We start from the raw sequence: 18,137 nt of genomic DNA, 5'->3' as shown, positions 1-18,137 counted from the left end.
TTCATGCTCCCATCCATTTGCCTATAAATACATCCACTCCATCAACACTTCTTCCACACCATCACTCTCACTACTTCTTCTACAATTTCATCTGCAACAACTTCTTGTAGTTTCATCTACACCAACCCCCCGACAAAATGTTTATCCTCACAATGGGTGAATCACATAGAGGAACAATTGCAAACATCGCAACATATGTAAGTTTTTTCTTTTGTTAACTTTTTATCTTTCATCTTCACCAACCCCCTTTTATTTTAACATACCAACTTAGTCAAGTTTTTTGTTCTTTCTTTTATAGGATGTATTAAGGTTCCGGACTCGGGTCCACGAATATGTCCATATGGACCTGATGATTCAACCTTATGTTGAACTCGCCGGTTTTGGTCATATAAGCAAGATTTTGTCTTGGTCCGTAGATAACAAATTCATTCTAGCTTTATGTAAAAGATGGAGACCAGAGACACACACATTTTGGTTCCCAACCGGTGAGTGTACCGTGACGTTAGAAGACATCTACATGCTTTTGGGACTGCCAATTGAAGGTAAGGTTGTTATTGGTAAAACCAACTATGCAAATTCAATTTGCATGGATCTCTTGGAGACCGATTTGTTAGATGATAACGCAAGAGGTTAAGGTATACTACTTTCACGCCTTAAGTCATACTATAATAGTTTATACTTAGATGAACATTCTACCGAAGATGCTCGAATAATAAAAACTATGTGTTACATTATGCTGTTAATTGGCTCGTTTTTATTTCCCGAAGGTAGTGGTTTTAGCATGCATATTATGTATTTACCTTTACTTAGACATGTAGATAGAATAGGAAGTTACAGTTGGGGATCTGCTCGTCTAGCCTATCTCTATAGCTCCATGTGCAAAAACTCACACAAAGACACATCTACATTTTTTGGATGTGCTGTTTTGCTACAAGCATGGGGTTGGTCAAGATTACCGTCCCTAGCACTCGTCAACAACAACCCTTTCACATTTTCGTATGCACAAAAGTGAGTTGTTTAAATTGCTATATCTTTACTTACTTCTTTAAAAATTATTATCTCTAACTAATGTTTTTTTGACTTTTTCGTGTAGATGGTCTACATGTGGTATGAGTTACAATAGATGTCCAAGACACTGTATTACTCAGTATCGCAACCTGTTGGATCACCTTCGACCGACAGACGTAAGGAAAATAACTTAATAATTTTGTTATATTTTGTTAACTTCTTCTACCTAGACTATAATCCTATCTTCTTTCACATTTCAATTCATTTGGCGTCCATACCTTAATTTGGATCATGACCATCAGGTCAACGCTGAAGACGCGGCCGTATGGGCTACATGCACACTGATAATATATTCACAACTGTGGAGATGCATAACAATAATCGTGTGAAGTTGTAGTTCAGTATGCCCCAAAACATCCCAGATCCCCCAGCTAGCCTAGGAGAATGGCATATGCGCAAAGTTAACGACCAATGGAACTTCAATCCATGGCAAAGCTTCGCAAGATCGGAGTGTCGCAAAGGGAAGCACCGTCATGACCATGTCTTAACTGACGCAGTCATGCCAACTGAAGAAAAACCAAGTCGTACTTATATGGCTTGGTACAGATCGGTTAATTTTCAGTTCATCGCCGAGGATATGTACTTGTACGACCCACGCCAGATGACCTACACACCTGATACCTCAACATCAAACCCCCAACAACAATGTCAGACCGGATACACACAACCCCCTGTCCGTCAAACGTTCCGTTCAACCAACACACAAACATACAACCAAAACATACCATACACCCAACCCCAATACCAAGAGCATACCCCATACCACCACCAACAAATTGGCCATCAACCTGAGACTCAACATCCCTTCGCACCCATCCCATCACCCTACCAAAGTCGCCTAAGCCAGAATACCCAACAATCATTCAACACCGACCGCCCCTCCTCCTACCATAGCCAAGAAGCCCAAACCTCACAAAACCAAAACATCCAACAATCCTATCTCTACCAAACACCCCAACAACCTTTCCAACCTTTCCTCGGCGCATCGTTCACACCCATGTCTCCCTTCAACCGTCCTGGTCGCCCATCAATGAGTCAATCACAACCCAACTTCTCTGGCATGGGTCATGAGCTCAACTACGGAGGTACACCATCGATGCATACTGAAGACTATGCCGACTTGTCTGACTACCTCAACAGGCCTTCTCTTGTAGTTGGAAGTGACGCTCCTGGCCCCTCAGATGCTCAAACACCGGTACCGAATCATCAATGTGGGTTAGGGTCACGAGTTAGGGTAGCTAGAGGATGTGAGACCGGAGGTCGGTTAGGTGATCCCGGTCATCACCATTAGGTTCCTTTGTGTAAACGACAAATTTTATTAATATCAATTGGTTATATATCAAATTTATCTATCACATATACCATCTACCAAAAAAATATCATTTTACACTGAGGCACCAATTCAATTGGCGCCTCCTCTTAAGTACTACACATGGGCTGCCCTAGCCAATCCAATTGACGCCTCCATTCAAGTATTTAAGAGGAGACGCCAATTGAATTGACGTCTCCTCCTAAAAATGAGGTAGTTTGAGATTTTTTTTGAAACTAGAGATATTTTAGGAATTTTCTTAAAAAAATGGGTTATTTTTATAAAAAATTCCATTTACCCATGTTCATTTTTTCGGATGAGCTAGACTTCACTCTTATATTTCAGTGTGTTATATCTATATTCTTACTACATTTATAAAAGAAATATAATATACTAATGTTTTTTTAAATATGCCACTCTATTTCCAGTTTTTCTTATATAAGCCACTGTACTTCCAGAAATCACAATTTCTACTTAAGCAAAAAACAGAGCGAACAAAAAGGAAATCATTTTTTTGGGGTTTAAGGGAAAAAGAAGGTTTCTGCATCTTGCGTTCTTGACACAATATTCAGTGCAATTCTACACTCTCCAATGGTTTCCACGTTCACGTGGCTTCGCTACCTTAAATCCAAAGCTCAGTACTCCATTGCTCTCGGATTCAAGGTCTCTCTTCTTTTTCTCTCCCTTTCCGTTTTCCCTTAATTTAGTTTCAAATCTCATTTTATTATATCATTTCGGTTTACTTTTTCTGATTTTAATTCCATAGCTTTCGAATTTATAGCGATTTAGCAGCTCCATTTTATCTAATTTGTGCGTTTACTTTTGTTATTTTGAAAATTGTTATCAGCGCTGTTTTTTGTCATTGGTAATTGTTTATGTTTGTTGCTGAGTTAGGGTTTCAGTTTCAACAAAAAAGTGTGAAATTTATAAAGTAGTGTGTTTATCTATTACCCTTGCTAATTAACTTCAATCAAATGTGCTTCGAGTTTTAGGTAGAAGAATTTTATTTGTGGGTTGAAATTTATAAAGAGGAAATTAGAAGTGAAATTTACCCTTGTTATCAGCGTTGTCTATTTGCTATACATTGGTTTAAGTACTACTTTCTAAAGAAAGATTGACCAGTTTTCCCCGGTTGCAAGTCCTGATCAGCTGTTTTAATACATTATAATGGTACATGGTGAGAGGTAAGATTGTGTCATTGTAAGAAAGACCTAATCTCTGCAATTAAAATGAAATATGTTTTGGTTTAATTTGGAAATGATGATAATAAGATACTTTAATTTGGTCTAAAAGAAGATCCTTCTTATAAACGTCCACTCAAAACTTTTGAGTTGTGGGGATGACATATATAAATTTGTCAATAAAAATGTCACTATATAAATAACTAAATAATCACGGGAATGAAAGGATTTGCAACATGAGTTGTTTTTTTGTTGCAAAATTCCTCCAAAGGTCCTTAAGTTATTTTTTTTTGTAAAAACTTAGTCCTTTAAGTTACCATACATGTGCACTGTTACCCTTTTTCAATAGAGTGAATGTGCTAATTGTGGATGCAATTATTGAGTGGTATGAAAATAATGAAGTGCAACCAGAAATACAACGGTCACACATTTCTAAATGTTCAAAATGTGAGAAAAAAATGTAGAAATCACCCTAAAGGACCAAGTTGTTACAAAAAAAACTTAAAGGACCAATCTATTATCTCTGGTGTAATTTTGCTTTTTTTTTGTGTGGGGGCAACTTCGTTAATTAGTCAAATTTTCCCCGTGCGGTCCTTTCTCTTAGAGTATGAGTATTAACTATTTTTTGAACACTCAGTATCCAGCCCCAAAACGGTCTAATTCGGGAGACCAATCCTAAACACATATATTCTTTATTTTCTGTTATGTCAATTGAATTTACTATATTCTTAATTAAGATGATATCATTTGAGGGGAGGGGACATTTGAAGTTTATCTTTGCAATGAGCTTAGTTTATTTGAACATGGATTTGGAAGGCGAGCTAGCTTTTTTAGGCCCATCTTTGTGTATGTTACATAATAAAGAACCCCAATGTTAAACATTTGGAACAATGGTGAAGTTATCAACAGAGCAATGGCATTTAGAGTAATACTCTTCTTTGTAGTTTAAGTCCCACAGCCGTGCATCACATTTTTAGCACTTCAAAATTCTCCTTAGAAGTTTCGGCTGACTGATACGATGTTGAAATTTGACAGAACCATAAAGGAGGTCATGTCAAAGATAACGAGCTCACAGATTTTCTTTGGAAGCACTTCTGCCATGGAAAAATGACCTTCTTGCACTGGAATAAAGGAGAGGAGATGGCACCTACTATTGCTGGAAAAGGAGCAACTCTTCTTGTTAGGAGATTACCAATTCCAGACCCAAGGTAATCAATCATACGCATCTAATATATCATATGCTGTCCCTTTGTGCAATTTATTTGACTTCTATAGCAAGATGTTGATGTTCTTAATCTTGAGATAATACAACAAACGTGCTTTCAATTCTACATGCTTTTATGTACCTTTTCCCTCTAAATGTGTGTTTAGGCAGAGTGCCATTTTATGCTACTGGGCCTTCATATTCTGTCATAGTGGATTTTTAAAGTGGAATCAGGTGTACACACTTGATGAGGAAATATTTACACGCCAATATCTCTTATGCTGAGCCAGCATGTTATGACGAAAACTGTTTTGATGAAGAAATATTTACACACCAATATCTCTCATGCTGAGCCAGCATGTTATGATGAAATCAATTTCTCTGCATAACTTTCAGTTAAATTATGTTTACACTCTATGGTTTTCTGCCACAGTTTTACCATATGTTTGGTTTCTTCTACCTACTTTACTTGGAGTTGGACAGCATTAAATAACGCATACACATCACTTTGGCGCCATGCTTGTGCCGGATTTCTATCCTGCATGATACAATGATGACACATGTCTCTACATGTCTAGTTTAAAAATTAGTTTTCAACATCAACCTGGTCATTTAAAGTTGAATAAAAATACACATACTGAAGTTGGCCATGTTTTAAACTTTTATTGGGTAACATGCTTTATTTTATATACATTTATTTATATTTCAACTGCATTGCGGCTTCCGCTATTTACCTGTCATGCTAAACGCTCTTTCACATATCGGGTTTCAAGTGATCTGCTATTTTCTGTGATCCGCTATTAATTACAGTGTTTAGTGCTTCATAGGTCATAATGACACAAGTTTTTAATGAGTTTAGTTATGTCTAAAATTGAAACCTTGTCAGTTCATTTACTCATGTTTTTCATACAATAGCTGCTCAGTTTGGATGCATCATAAATGATTTCATTTATTTATTTTTTTGTCCTGATTGCTTCAATCTCTGTTATATCTAGGTTACTCGTGAAAAAGTTGTAGCTATTCTTGAACTTGGTTTGAAGTTTTTTCCGTTATAATTATTATTTTTCAGATTATGCTGTGTTCAGTTTATGTTTGCGAGACAAAAATGTTAAGGTAGACGAGATGATTATTGGTTCACTAGATAATATAAGGTTAAGAATCAATTATTACAGGGAAAGTTGAGGTAGTTTGCATTTGGGAAAAGATGCTAGTTTTCATTTTAGGTAGTCTAGGTATGTGTACGTCAGATAGAGGATTGTCCAAAGGAAAATTATAGGTCAAATAATTGCTAAAGATTTTGATTTAAATACTGAAGCAGCAGACATGATTTATGACAACACGACATCATAGTACCATTTGATTCAAGTAGTTGATTCTTCCTAGTAGGAAAACACTTTGGTTGTGGTTATTCTTGATTCAATAACGTACGTGCTCAAGGGTGAGCCTTGCTGCAATGATAAAGTTGCTTTCTGGTTGTCAGGTGGTTGTTGTGGAAACAACCTTTTTTTTAATTTCCAGAAAATGTTATAAATAAAGCTGTAAATTAACCGGTTTCAATGGTGTGACTGATTTCATGCTCATCACAGGCAGTAGTTATGTGTAGATTTTTCTCTGCAATGCAAATACTTTTTTTTTTGAACTTGTTATCAGGTTGAAGCTTAAGGATGCTATAAGTCATGATCACCCCCCTCCACAGTAAAAACATATTGCCACATTATTGTGTCAATTTCAAAATTCGGAAACTGGTCTTATTCCCTTTTGTTCTTGTTATTATTGAGTTCCACAAAAGGCAGCTAAAAGATTAACTGGCAATAGACTTTTTCATCTGGAGTTCGTTATGTATATTTTAATCTCCCATTATTTGTTAGTGATAGACATTTTTCTTTGACAGACATGTTTATGTAGGAGATGTTGTGGTCTTGAAGAACCCTGAAAAGCCAGATGACTACCTAGTCAGAAGACTAGCTGCTACTGGAGGTTATGAAATGGCTTCTACTAATGAAAAGGATGAATCGTTTGTTCTTGAGCAGGATCAATGTTGGGTAGTGGCTGAAAATGAAAAATTGAAAGTCAAGGTATGAATGACTTAGCTACTTAGCCTATATTTACATTGACAATTTACTATTACTTTTATGCTATCCTTAAGTGGATCACTATGTCCAATCTGAAAAATTATTACTATATTCATGTTGAAATATAACTTCTAGATTAAAGTATTATTTTATCAAGCTGTTCTTAGTTATCGTTGATATTGAAGTATTTAAGGTGGTTCATGCTTCTTTTTTTATTTTAATTTTAAAAGGTGATCAATACTCAGTTCTTTAAATGTTCTGAATTCTGAAAATTACTGTGTAATATTAACTAGGTTTGACTAATAGTTTGATTGGTTAAATTTTTTGTTTTGTTTGAGTTATTAGATTGTGTAAGCCAGTTTTTACACTTGTGTCAAAAGATGTTGACATTATTGGCATTATCTGGATTCTGGACTTCAGTGGCTTTAAACCCCCTTTTTTCTAGATCATATGCGTCTCATACGTGATCTGGAATTTTGAACTACAAAAAATGTCTCGTACCATACGCGTAAGGGTTGTATGATACGCGTATTGTCCTATGGGAATGCGTATCATACGCGTATGGGAATTGTTTTTCCGTACATTTTTAGTCATTTATCAATTTTTCCTGTACGCAAATTTTTCATATCACTTGGTTTTCTCCGCATTTTTCCTTGGTTTTACCAGATTGTTCACATGTACATCACAAACCTGTCTTCTTCTTCTTATGACTCTCAGAGATTCAAAAATCTGCTGTGCATGCTGAACGGTTTAGGATCCTTTCAGAACGAAAAATAATTGAAGAGAGGGTCTGGAATCTACAACCGGACCAACTGCACAAGGTTAATGAGGTGCTCATAAAGCACAAGCTCACATATCTAAATCAACAGATCCAGCCTGTAGCGCGCAACCTTGTTCTTGAATTTTATGATTCTGCTTCTGTTACTGATTTGGAGTCAAGGGTCTGAGGGAAAAAAAGTGAGTACGATTGGAAAAAAATTAAGAGGGTGCTGAAGTGTAAGTTTCTTGAGCCCAATAGCAAATTTCATACGATGAAGTCATCTTCTCCAGTATGTTGGCCGTATAATGCCATGCGGGACTTGTTAGCTCAGCCGGGTAAAGACTGACAACCAACTGTGAAACAAAGCCCTTCTAAGATGTTCGTTGTGGATATGGATGCCATTCCAAAAGTATGTCCATACTTCATGCACCACACTCTAGACATGAACCAGAGTGGTTCTGATCTGATGCTGTACCTGCTTCTCACTCGTCAGCCTGTCAACATAGGCAGGATTATTTCTGGAGATATGAATGAGATAGCTCAGTCCCCGAAGAAGTCGTTAGGGCATGCTAATGTGATCTTGATGTTATGTCAGAAGGCAGGGGTAGCAAATCTGGACGACAGGCAGATGGTGAAGCCAGCTCGACCTCTGGATCCTGTATGGTTGAAGGAGAATACTGTGGCGAGGGAGGATCAAAATGCCAAAGTGAGAGCCACGAGGCGACCACAGGTAGATGATGTAGGACCGAGTGTCCCACCTAGGCAGGACGTCCATTAGAGAGTGTCTCTGGCAACTCCTACTATAGCTGATGAGGATTCTCAGGCACATTTTGACCGGATGAGTCATTTCTGCATGATTCAGGATATGTGTGCACACTTCGGATTGTCTGGCCGTTATCTGACTCACTAGGTAGACACTTGGGCAGCTGCTCAGAGGTTTCGAGATCCCTTTGCAGGAGAGCCACCAGCCTCACACTATGATCGTTATCGGTATTCTGGGATAGAGACTCTGATCCAGCTGGGAGGACCAATTCATCCGCAACATCAGCAATAGCCTACACAGTCCGCCAGGATTCATGTCCCCTATCTCCGCTTTTGTGCATGGGGAACATGAGACTGATACGATTGCGTTCGTTGATTTTGACGCTGACATGCAGAATAACGGCGCTAAAAACTTGATCGGTAAGTTAACAAGTGTACTAATCTGCCAATATAGTAATAAGAGGGGAAATCCCCATTATCGGTCTCAAGGATTTCCCTAGCCTTCCTTGTCCTTGGTAGTATGGTTTCATTCTCTGCTTAACGTTAAAAGTGACCTCATTTTTCTGATTCCTCAGTTCTATTGCCCCATAAGAGAAGACTTTGTTAACAACGAACGGGCCAGACCATCTAGATTTCATCTTTCCAAGAAACAACTTCAACTTGAAATTAAACAGCAGAACCGACTGTCCTTCCCAAAATTCTTTTTTCTGAATCTTTTGATCATGCCATTTTTTGGTTTATTCTTTATAAATTTTGGCATTCTCATAATCTTGATTCATAAATTCTTCTAACACATGAAATTGAAGAATTCGGGATTCGACAGCTTTTGTAAGATCATAGTTCAAGAATTTGGAAGCCTAAAACGCTTTGTGCTCTAACTCAAGTGGTAAATGACAGACTTTTCCATAAACTAACTGATAGAGAGACATACCTATGAGTGTTTTGAACGCAGTTCTGTATGCCCACAATGCATCCTATAGTTTGGTTGACTAGTCTTTTCAAGAAGCATCGACAGTCTTTCCAAGAATTTGCTTGATTTGCCTATTCAAAACTTTGACTTGCCCACTCATCTGAGGATGATAAGGAGTGACAATCTTGTGCTTCACATTATACTTTTTCAATAGGTTTTCCATCAACGTATTCAAGAAATGGGTGTCTTCATCACTGATCAATGCTCTCGGCACCCCTAACCTTGAGAATATACAGTTTCTTAGAAAATTTATCACCACTTTAGCATCATCAGTCTGTAATGCTACAACTTCTACCCATTTTGAGACATAATCCACTGCAACCAAGATGTAATTCTTTTCAAAAGACGGTGGGAAAGGTCCCGTGAAATCTATGCCCCACACATCAAAGAGTTTTATTTCTAATAGAGTTTTGGGGCATTTGATTTCGCCTTGAGATATTACCTGTGCGTTCGACACCTATCGCACTCCTTCACTACAAAATGAAGCAGTCCACAGTTTGGCACGGCAATTCACTTAAGCATATTTTGGAATTATGCTTAAGACTTTGATATGGTTCTACGTTGTGTTTGTGTCTGGGTTCATGAAGTAAATTTTTCTCAAATCCTATTTTGACCAAAGCTTCTTAATAATAATAGCTACAATAGAAATCTAAAGTTAATGGTTTCAGTGGCTAGCTCTTAAAATTTTTTTGTATGTAGCGCTGTGTCTCCATGTTAAGTGAAAACCGAAAATATAGTTATTTGAACCTGACATTTTTTGTCCTTTGATGTCTTTATATCTAAGCATTGAGTGCAAGTTTCCAAAAAGGAAAGTATAATATTTTATAGTATGTTTGGTTATTTTTTGACTCCTCAATTTGTTGTAAACAATGAATGATACTTTATTTTGAATGTTTCCAACCCAAATGGCAGGAAGCAAATGATAGTAGAACATTTGGTCCAATTCAGATGACGAACATAGTAGGCAGAGTCCTATACTGTCTACGAAGTGCTGTAGACCACGGCCGTGTACAGAACAGGTAACAAATTTCTGAGATTAATACATTGCGCACAAATGGGTATGGTTCTTTTGATTATTAATATATTTTCTCCCTCGCCAGTCCTTTCAGCATGCAAAATGATTCACCAGTGTTGGAAGTGGAACTTGATGTCGATGAGATGGCTAAAAGCCACAAAGCCTGAACTTTAGTTCCGAGAAGCGCTAACTTCTTGAATTTACCTATCCCTTTGTTTCTTTGTTATGGATTTTACTTGAAGCTAGAACGGAAAATAAATAAATATATGATTTTTAAATTGTTGTTATGGGATGGTGGTATAGTGTGGAATGCCCTTAGATAAGTCTGCATATTAGACAATTGATTGAATCTTATCCCAACCAGAAAATTTGAAGCGGCTTGTGTTTAAGATTGAGTTCAGCATTGTCGTAAGCTGAAGTTCTGGCAAAGGATCTTCTGCCTCCTGTTCTATTTGTTAATCATTTGGCTCTAAACTTGGTTTACCAATTTTTACTCTTTGTTGATGATAAAAAGTTACATTATGAGAAAATATGACTCATGTTTATTTTCCTTTTGTTCTATGCGTTTTATACTCCCCTATCATTTCTTCCCCTAGGCCTCATCATTGTATGAATAACGACGTGCATAACAGCTTTATAGGGATTCCATACAGTGAATAGTAGTAGGGGATCTTGTGGTACACAATTTACACGGAGAGAATCTTCACCCCGAGGATTCTTGCGAATTATTATACATACATTAATTTTAACTAGTGATTTGTTTGTAAATGGTACTCATCCGTTCCTTTCTTTTATAAGTGTCACTTTTTTGATAAATTTTTATTTCTTTTTAATTGTCACTTGTAAAGTTCTATGTGTATTAAGTGCATTTTTATCAAAACTATTATTATGGAGAGAGAAAAAGTAAAATAAATGTAATAAAAATTAAGGATATTATAGGTAAAATGATAATTATTATTTAAAAAATAATAATAATGATTAATTTTATTGATATACGTAAAAAATAAAAAATGATATTTAAAAATAAATCGAGGGAGAAATTCACTTTACACTAACCTAATTTTTTATAATAAAATTCAGTAGTAATCTTTAACTAAGATAAAAAAGGAGACGCATTTATATACTATAAAATAATTTTATATAAGAACGTGTATTGTGTCAAATTATATATATATATATATATATATATATATATATATATATATATATATATATATATATATATATATATATATATATATATATATATATATATATATATATATTTTAAAATACGGATATGACATAATTGAATCTTAGAAATATATTGAATAATGATGTAAAATTATATTTTTAATCTCTTTGAGTAACATAAATAAAATATAAATATTATATTATTGGTAATATTTGTAAAGAAATCATGAATTTGCATTGTTAACAAATGTCCTAATTCTAAAAACAAAATTCATAATTTTTTGAAAGATTTTAAATAAAAAATAATAAAGGCATCTAAAACTTAGAATTTTACCCCATACTCCTCTTATATTTATTCGTTACATTTTTGTGGAAAATGTCAATTTTATTTTAATAAGTTTTTAACTAATGTATCACTTTATTCTTTATTTTTTATTTTTTGAACAATGATGTAAAATTGTATCTTTAATCTCTTTGAGTAATAAAAATAAAATATGAATATTATATTATTGGTAATATTCGTAAAGAAATCATGAATTTGCATAGTTAACAAAGGTCCTAATTCTAAAAACAAAATCCATAATTTTTTGGAAGATTTTAAATAGAAAACAAAATCCATAATTTTTTGGAAGATTTTAAATAGAAAACAATAAAGGCATCTAAAACTTAAAGTTTTATCCCATACTCTATTTATTCTCATACTCTTACATTTTGTGAATTCTTATATATTTCTAACTAATTTACCATTTTACTCTTTATTATTATTTTTTTAGATTTTCGAAAAATTACACCCCTAAATATGTGTACAAAATAACTACTAAAATGAATTATGGTACATATTTTTTTTATAGTGATTTGTAATAAATGATCTGGTGTACATTTTTTCTTTATTTCTTATACCGATAAAAATGCGTTATGATGTTTTTAATTTTTAATGTAGCAGTTCAAAATGACTTTCGATTTGGAAATAATGTGTACTCAAACTCTTTTTCTCAAGATATTAAATATTCAACTTTTCTTGTACCAAAAGACTTAATTGAAAGTTATCATAAAGTCATTTTTAAGTTTTTAAACTTGAAATTCCTCAATAAATATGCTGTAAAAACTAAATATGTGTAGATATATTTGATGCATTTTCAAATACACAAAGATTCGATACATGCGACGAGGTCATAAGATGGATTAAAGAGGTTAAAATTAGAAATAAAGTAATTTTTGTCATCACTCATTCAAATATAAAAACGGGCAAGAGAGGTAAAAGTTACAAAGTGCTATTTGGATGTGATAAAGATGGAGAATACAAGGATACAAATAGTGGAACAACACAAAATGTGACTAAGAAATATGGATGTCCATTCAAAATCAAGTCGACTCTGACGAAAAATGGATTTGGATGGAAGGTTGGTGTAAAATGTGAACTTCATAATCATGGTTAGATTAGAAGATCATTCCTTTGTTGGTAGGTTTAGCACAAATGAGAAGCAACATGTTGTTGATTTGATAAAGAGACATGTTCCACCTAAACAAATATTACTTTTCTTGCAAGAGCGAGATCTGGAGAATATCACTTGAATCACCCAAATATACAAAAATAAGAGTAAGTTACAAAAAGAGATAAGAGGTCCTAGAAGTGAGATATAATAATTGTTTAAACTTATAGAGGACGCAAGCTATGTTTACTAGAGTAGAAAAAGAGATGACTCAAAAGTTGTGAGAGATATTTGTTGGACCCATCCAGGTTCAGTATGGATGAAAGTTGTTTGGATTAGTGATGAGGTTGTGTATGATTAACGGTTGCAACAACTTGAGCAGACATGTGTACATTATAGTGAATTTATTGATTACATAAAAGACACATGATTGACTCCTCATAGATATAAATTTGTTGGAGCATAGATTAATCGAGTTTTACTTTTGAGAAACACCACGACTAATAGACATATTTATTAGTAGTATTTATTGGAAATTATAAACAATAATCGTCATGGGTATGTTCCAATATGACAAAATTGGGATTTTGAGTTCATGGCAATAAATGCATTGCAAATAGTCTCACATAAAAAGTGGAGCTAACATAGCATTTATAAAGATATTGAAACATTAAACTCACCAAAGGAGCCAAAGAGGATAAGGTTCCACATGGACATATGTGGTGGTCCCAAGCATTATGCCACATGTCACATCCGAACAACCCCTCGCCGGTGTACCTGCGACATCGGCTCCGACTCCGGGACCGGGTCCGAGGGCATGGGCGTAGAGGCGCTAGTGGCGGCTTGTAGGCGACACTTGAGCACTTAGGCACGACGCATCAGAGCAATCGGGCTATTTGCGGCGTTAATGAGGCGGCGCTCCGGCGGCCAGCCTTCGGCCGACATGCTGCAAATTAATCCTAAGTATTGCTCTAGGATTTTGGTCGTTGCTTAAGTTTGAATTTCGAATTCAAAATATACAACACTTCATGAAGTGGTGCATTGTATGATCATAGGTGGACCATTGCAACATATGGTGAAAAAGTGTTGTTTCATCAAGAGATGCAAACTTATGAAACAACACATGCATGACCTATAAATACATGTTTCTGAATTCGAAAATGACTCACTCAAAAAATCTGCACATCCTCTTAAACATTCTAGGCTGAATTATCCTGGGTATTCTTGCTTTCCAACTCTAAGACATCAAAGAGAGTGCTTGAAATACTTTTAAGGAAAATGACTTTGTTCACGATTCAACCTGGATCCATTTAATCTTCTCGAAATTTCCAACAGTCTTAAAAGTATTTACACAATGGCTTCCGACGCTGCAGTTTCAAGCATCAAGGTTATGAATCAAGATCTTGTCAAGTTGGATCATTTTTATGGAACCAACTACACCAGATGGCAATACAAGATGACATTCCTACCGACTGCCCTTAAGGTTCGCTATGTCTTAGATCCTGACTTAGCACCAATTCCTGAACCATCAGAAAATGAATCTGAAGAAGTCAAGAAAGAGCGCAAGAAACGTAAGGATGACGAATTATTATGTCGTTGACATATTCTGAATACACTGTCTGATCGTCTCTACGACCTCTATACGAATAATCCGTTTGCAACAGAAATCTGGAAAGCCCTCGAATTCAAGTTCAAGGCCGAAGAGGAAGGTACACAGAAGTTTTTAATTTCTAAGCATTTTGATTTTAAATTTATATACTGCAATCCCATTATTCCCCAAGTGAATGAGTTGCAAGTCCTTGTGAATAAAATAAAAACAGTGAAAATAGACATCCCTGAGACCTTTCAAGTCGGTGCAGTCATTGCAAAATTGCCACCTTCGTGGAAAGGCTACATAAAGAAATTGTTGCACAGTTCTGAGGACTTCTCTTTGGAGAAAATTCAGAAACATCTTAGAATCGAGGAGGAATTGAAGGAGATGGAGAAATCAGAATCTACGGGTCTTTCTAAAGCCCATGCCGTGACCACCAAAAGAAAGAAGAAACATGATGACATAAAGAGTCATCTTGGACCAAAGAAGGAACATAATAAGTTCAAGAATGTTGGCGGTCATAAGGGTCCAAAAAGCGGATGTTTTGTTTGTGGAAAACCTGGACACTATGCTAGAATTGCAGGCACAACAAGTCAAAAAACAAGATCAATGCAGTTCATGCAAATGCTGACATAATTGCTACAGTGGGCGAAATTATGGCAATCAAAGGAAAAGTTCAAGGTTGGTGGTATGATACATGCACTACGGTGCACGTCTCTTATGACAAAGCTGCTTTCAAAACCTATTCTGAGACAAATGATGGACAAGAAGTGCATATGGGAATGAAGTACGATCTAAAGTTGTTGGAACCGGATCGGTCAAACTCAACTTCACCTCAGGAAAGAAAGTCACTCTCGCCAATGTACTTCATGTCTCGAACATGAATATGAATCTTATTAGTGGTGACTTATTGGGAAAACCAGACATTAAATCTGTTTATGAATCAGGCAAACTTATATTGACCAGTAATGGTGTATTTGTTGGAAAAGGATATTCCGCTGAAGGAATGATCAAACTATGTATTGTCGACAATACTATTAATGAAATTTCTACTTCCGCTTACATGCTTGAATCTATTTCTCTATGGCATAATAGACTAGCACATTCCGGTATTAGTTCTATGAAAAGACTAATTAAATCTGGATTGATTTCATGTAATATAAATGATTTCAAAAAATGTGAATTATGTGTCAAATCAAAGATGATTAAGAAACCTTTGAAAAGTGTTGAAAGAAATACAAATCTACTTGATCTTGTACACTCAGATTTGTGCGAATTCAATGGCATGCTAACCCGTGGGAGAAATAGATATTTTATTACATTCATCGACGATTCTTCTAGATACACACATGTATATCTCTTAAAGCATAAAGATGATGCTTTTAATGCCTTTAATATTTATACAACATAAGTGGAAAATCAATTAAGTAGAAGTATTAAAGTCCTTAGGAGTGATAGGGGCGGTGAATACTTTTCTACTGAATTCGATGCATTTTGTGAAGAACACGACATAATACATGAATGTTCGGCACCTCGCACACCACAACAAAATGGCATGGCCGAAAGAAAGAATCAAACATATCAAGATATGATGAATGCCATGTTGATGCATTCTGAATTACCCCTCAATTTGTGGGGTGAGGCCTTATTATCCGATTTCCATATAATTAATAGAATTCCTTTAAAGAAAACCGATATTTCTCCATATGAGGCATGGAAAGGAAGAGCACCAAATATCGATTACTTTAAAGTGTGAGGGTGTGTGGATTACTACAAAAACATGGATCCTAAAAGAACCAAGTTAGGTCCTTAAGGGATAAGATGTGCTTTTGTAGGATACGCATAAAATAGTAAAACATATAGACTCTTAAATTTAGAGACTAATGTAATTGTAGAATCCCGAGATGTAGAAGATTGGTTGCTGCCTTCCTGTCGAAGATTGCACTGCAGCGTGGGCATAACATCACTTCAGTCCTCATCTTTTGGCACCTCTTGATGAATTCCACTAGATTTTCCTCTTCTTTAGGATACGCCAGCCTTTGGTACTCCTTTCGACGACGATCTTCACCCACTTCAGCTTGGTCTCTCTGAGATACTTCCACCATATTTACCCCAACATTTCGTTCGTCAGCAATGCTTAATTCATTCATTTTCTTAATGTGTCTTTCTTCTTCGACTTCGACACCTCTTGGTTCCTTTTCTGGGAAGCAACACCAAGACATGTTCCTGGGACTATGTTTGCAACAACACTTGTTCCAACTTCTTTTGGGGTCCTCCATTATTCTGTGCAGGATTCCACTGGTCACAGGCTTCATAGGACCCTTCACAGCTTCTGTTTTGATTCTTGTGACCTCTTCACTGAAAGGTCCCATAGTGTTGACGCAGTTTGCGACATCACTTGTCTTCATTTGATCAGGATCAAGGCCTTCAGTAGCCTTGTTTTCAACAGTGAGGTCTTCAGTAACCTTCTTTTTAGTAATAGGGAGATTCTCAATTGTCTCGAATGTTTTTTCATTGTTGCTCAAAGGTACATCTCCCCAACCGGTTGGTTGGATTGTGTTGATGTCGATATGAGAGCTTGCCGGCGCATTGTATTTCACGAGATAATCGTACTTCCCACTTGGCTGTCCCAAGCAGTTCCAATTCTCTTCTTGTCGAACCATAACATCTTCAGCAGTATCGTCACAGTCCTTTTTGTCGAAACCTTCAGTAGTTTCCATCTTTTTCTGGTCGTCAAAGCCTTCAGTAACTTCAACTTCGTTCTGGTTTGCGAGATCATCAGCAATCTCAACCATGTTGATATTTGTGTCGAAACCTCCAGCAGCTTCCACAATTTCGAGATTGCCATCAGGAGCAATTTCAACCTCCACCATGTTCACCATGGATGGTTCAGCGTAATGGGCTTCGACTGGCTGCATAGGATTCGAATCAATCTTCATCTGTTGTTTTGACTTATCACCAAACTTCAGCCTTCCGTCACGGATGGCATTTTGAACGAGATCCCTGAAAAGGAAACAACGAGACATTTTATGGCCCATAAAATTATGGTATTTACAAAAACCTCTCTTTTTCTGTTGTTCCATAGGTGGTTCTTTAGCGCCTGGTGGTTTTATTAATTGACCATCTTTAACCAATAAGTCGAAAATTTCGTCATATTTGGTGATGTCGAACGTATAAGTTCTTTTGGGGAACTTATCATTGGTTTCGACTGGGTTTCCGTTCGACGGAGTTAGTACTTTACATGAATAAGGTGGGCCTTGCTTTAGTTCTGCTAAGTCAATCTCTTTTTCGTCGAAGTTACTTGGTTCATTTTCGTCGTATTCATCATCTTGGCAAACCCCTACGTAGGTCACCCTTTCTTTTTTATTCTTATTCGCTCTGAATTTCTCATCCCTTAACCTTTCGACCTGTCTCACCCTATCGGCTAATTGTGCCATATCCCTTAAATACTGTGTGTCTAGTTTCTTTCTTATAGAATAATCTAGTCCCCCTGCGGCCATTTCGACTAACTCATGTTCTGACACTGGAGTGAAACATCTAGCCTTTAGCAACCTGAACTTATTTAGATAATCATCTATTGGTTCTGAATGTTTTCTCTTAAC

At 36.1% G+C, this 18,137-nt stretch overlaps 1 protein-coding gene across 3 annotated transcripts in view; it reads left to right on the top strand.

Moving 5' to 3' along the window:
- The first annotated feature begins 2,832 nt into the window (after positions 1–2,832).
- The window catches only part of LOC127097832 (uncharacterized), a 31,246-nt gene continuing 15,941 nt past the window's right edge, over positions 2,833–18,137 (top strand). Inside the window, exons 1-5 of one of the 3 annotated variants that reach the window (XM_051036312.1) lie at positions 2,833–3,040; positions 4,594–4,766; positions 6,654–6,837; positions 10,239–10,345; positions 10,427–10,895. In XM_051036312.1, the coding sequence (XP_050892269.1) occupies positions 2,969–3,040; positions 4,594–4,766; positions 6,654–6,837; positions 10,239–10,345; positions 10,427–10,508 (618 nt within the window). In that variant the 5' untranslated portion in view covers positions 2,833–2,968 and the 3' untranslated portion in view covers positions 10,509–10,895. Of the gene's footprint in view, positions 3,041–4,593; positions 4,767–6,653; positions 6,838–10,238; positions 10,346–10,426; positions 10,896–18,137 lie in introns of those variants that run through there. The other 2 variants (XM_051036314.1, XM_051036313.1) reach the window with 2 other exon arrangements.

The sequence above is a fragment of the Lathyrus oleraceus genome, chromosome 6, assembly GCF_024323335.1.
Source record: "Lathyrus oleraceus cultivar Zhongwan6 chromosome 6, CAAS_Psat_ZW6_1.0, whole genome shotgun sequence".
Lineage (NCBI taxonomy): Eukaryota > Viridiplantae > Streptophyta > Magnoliopsida > Fabales > Fabaceae > Lathyrus > Lathyrus oleraceus.
This window is presented reverse-complemented; position numbering and strand designations above follow the sequence as displayed.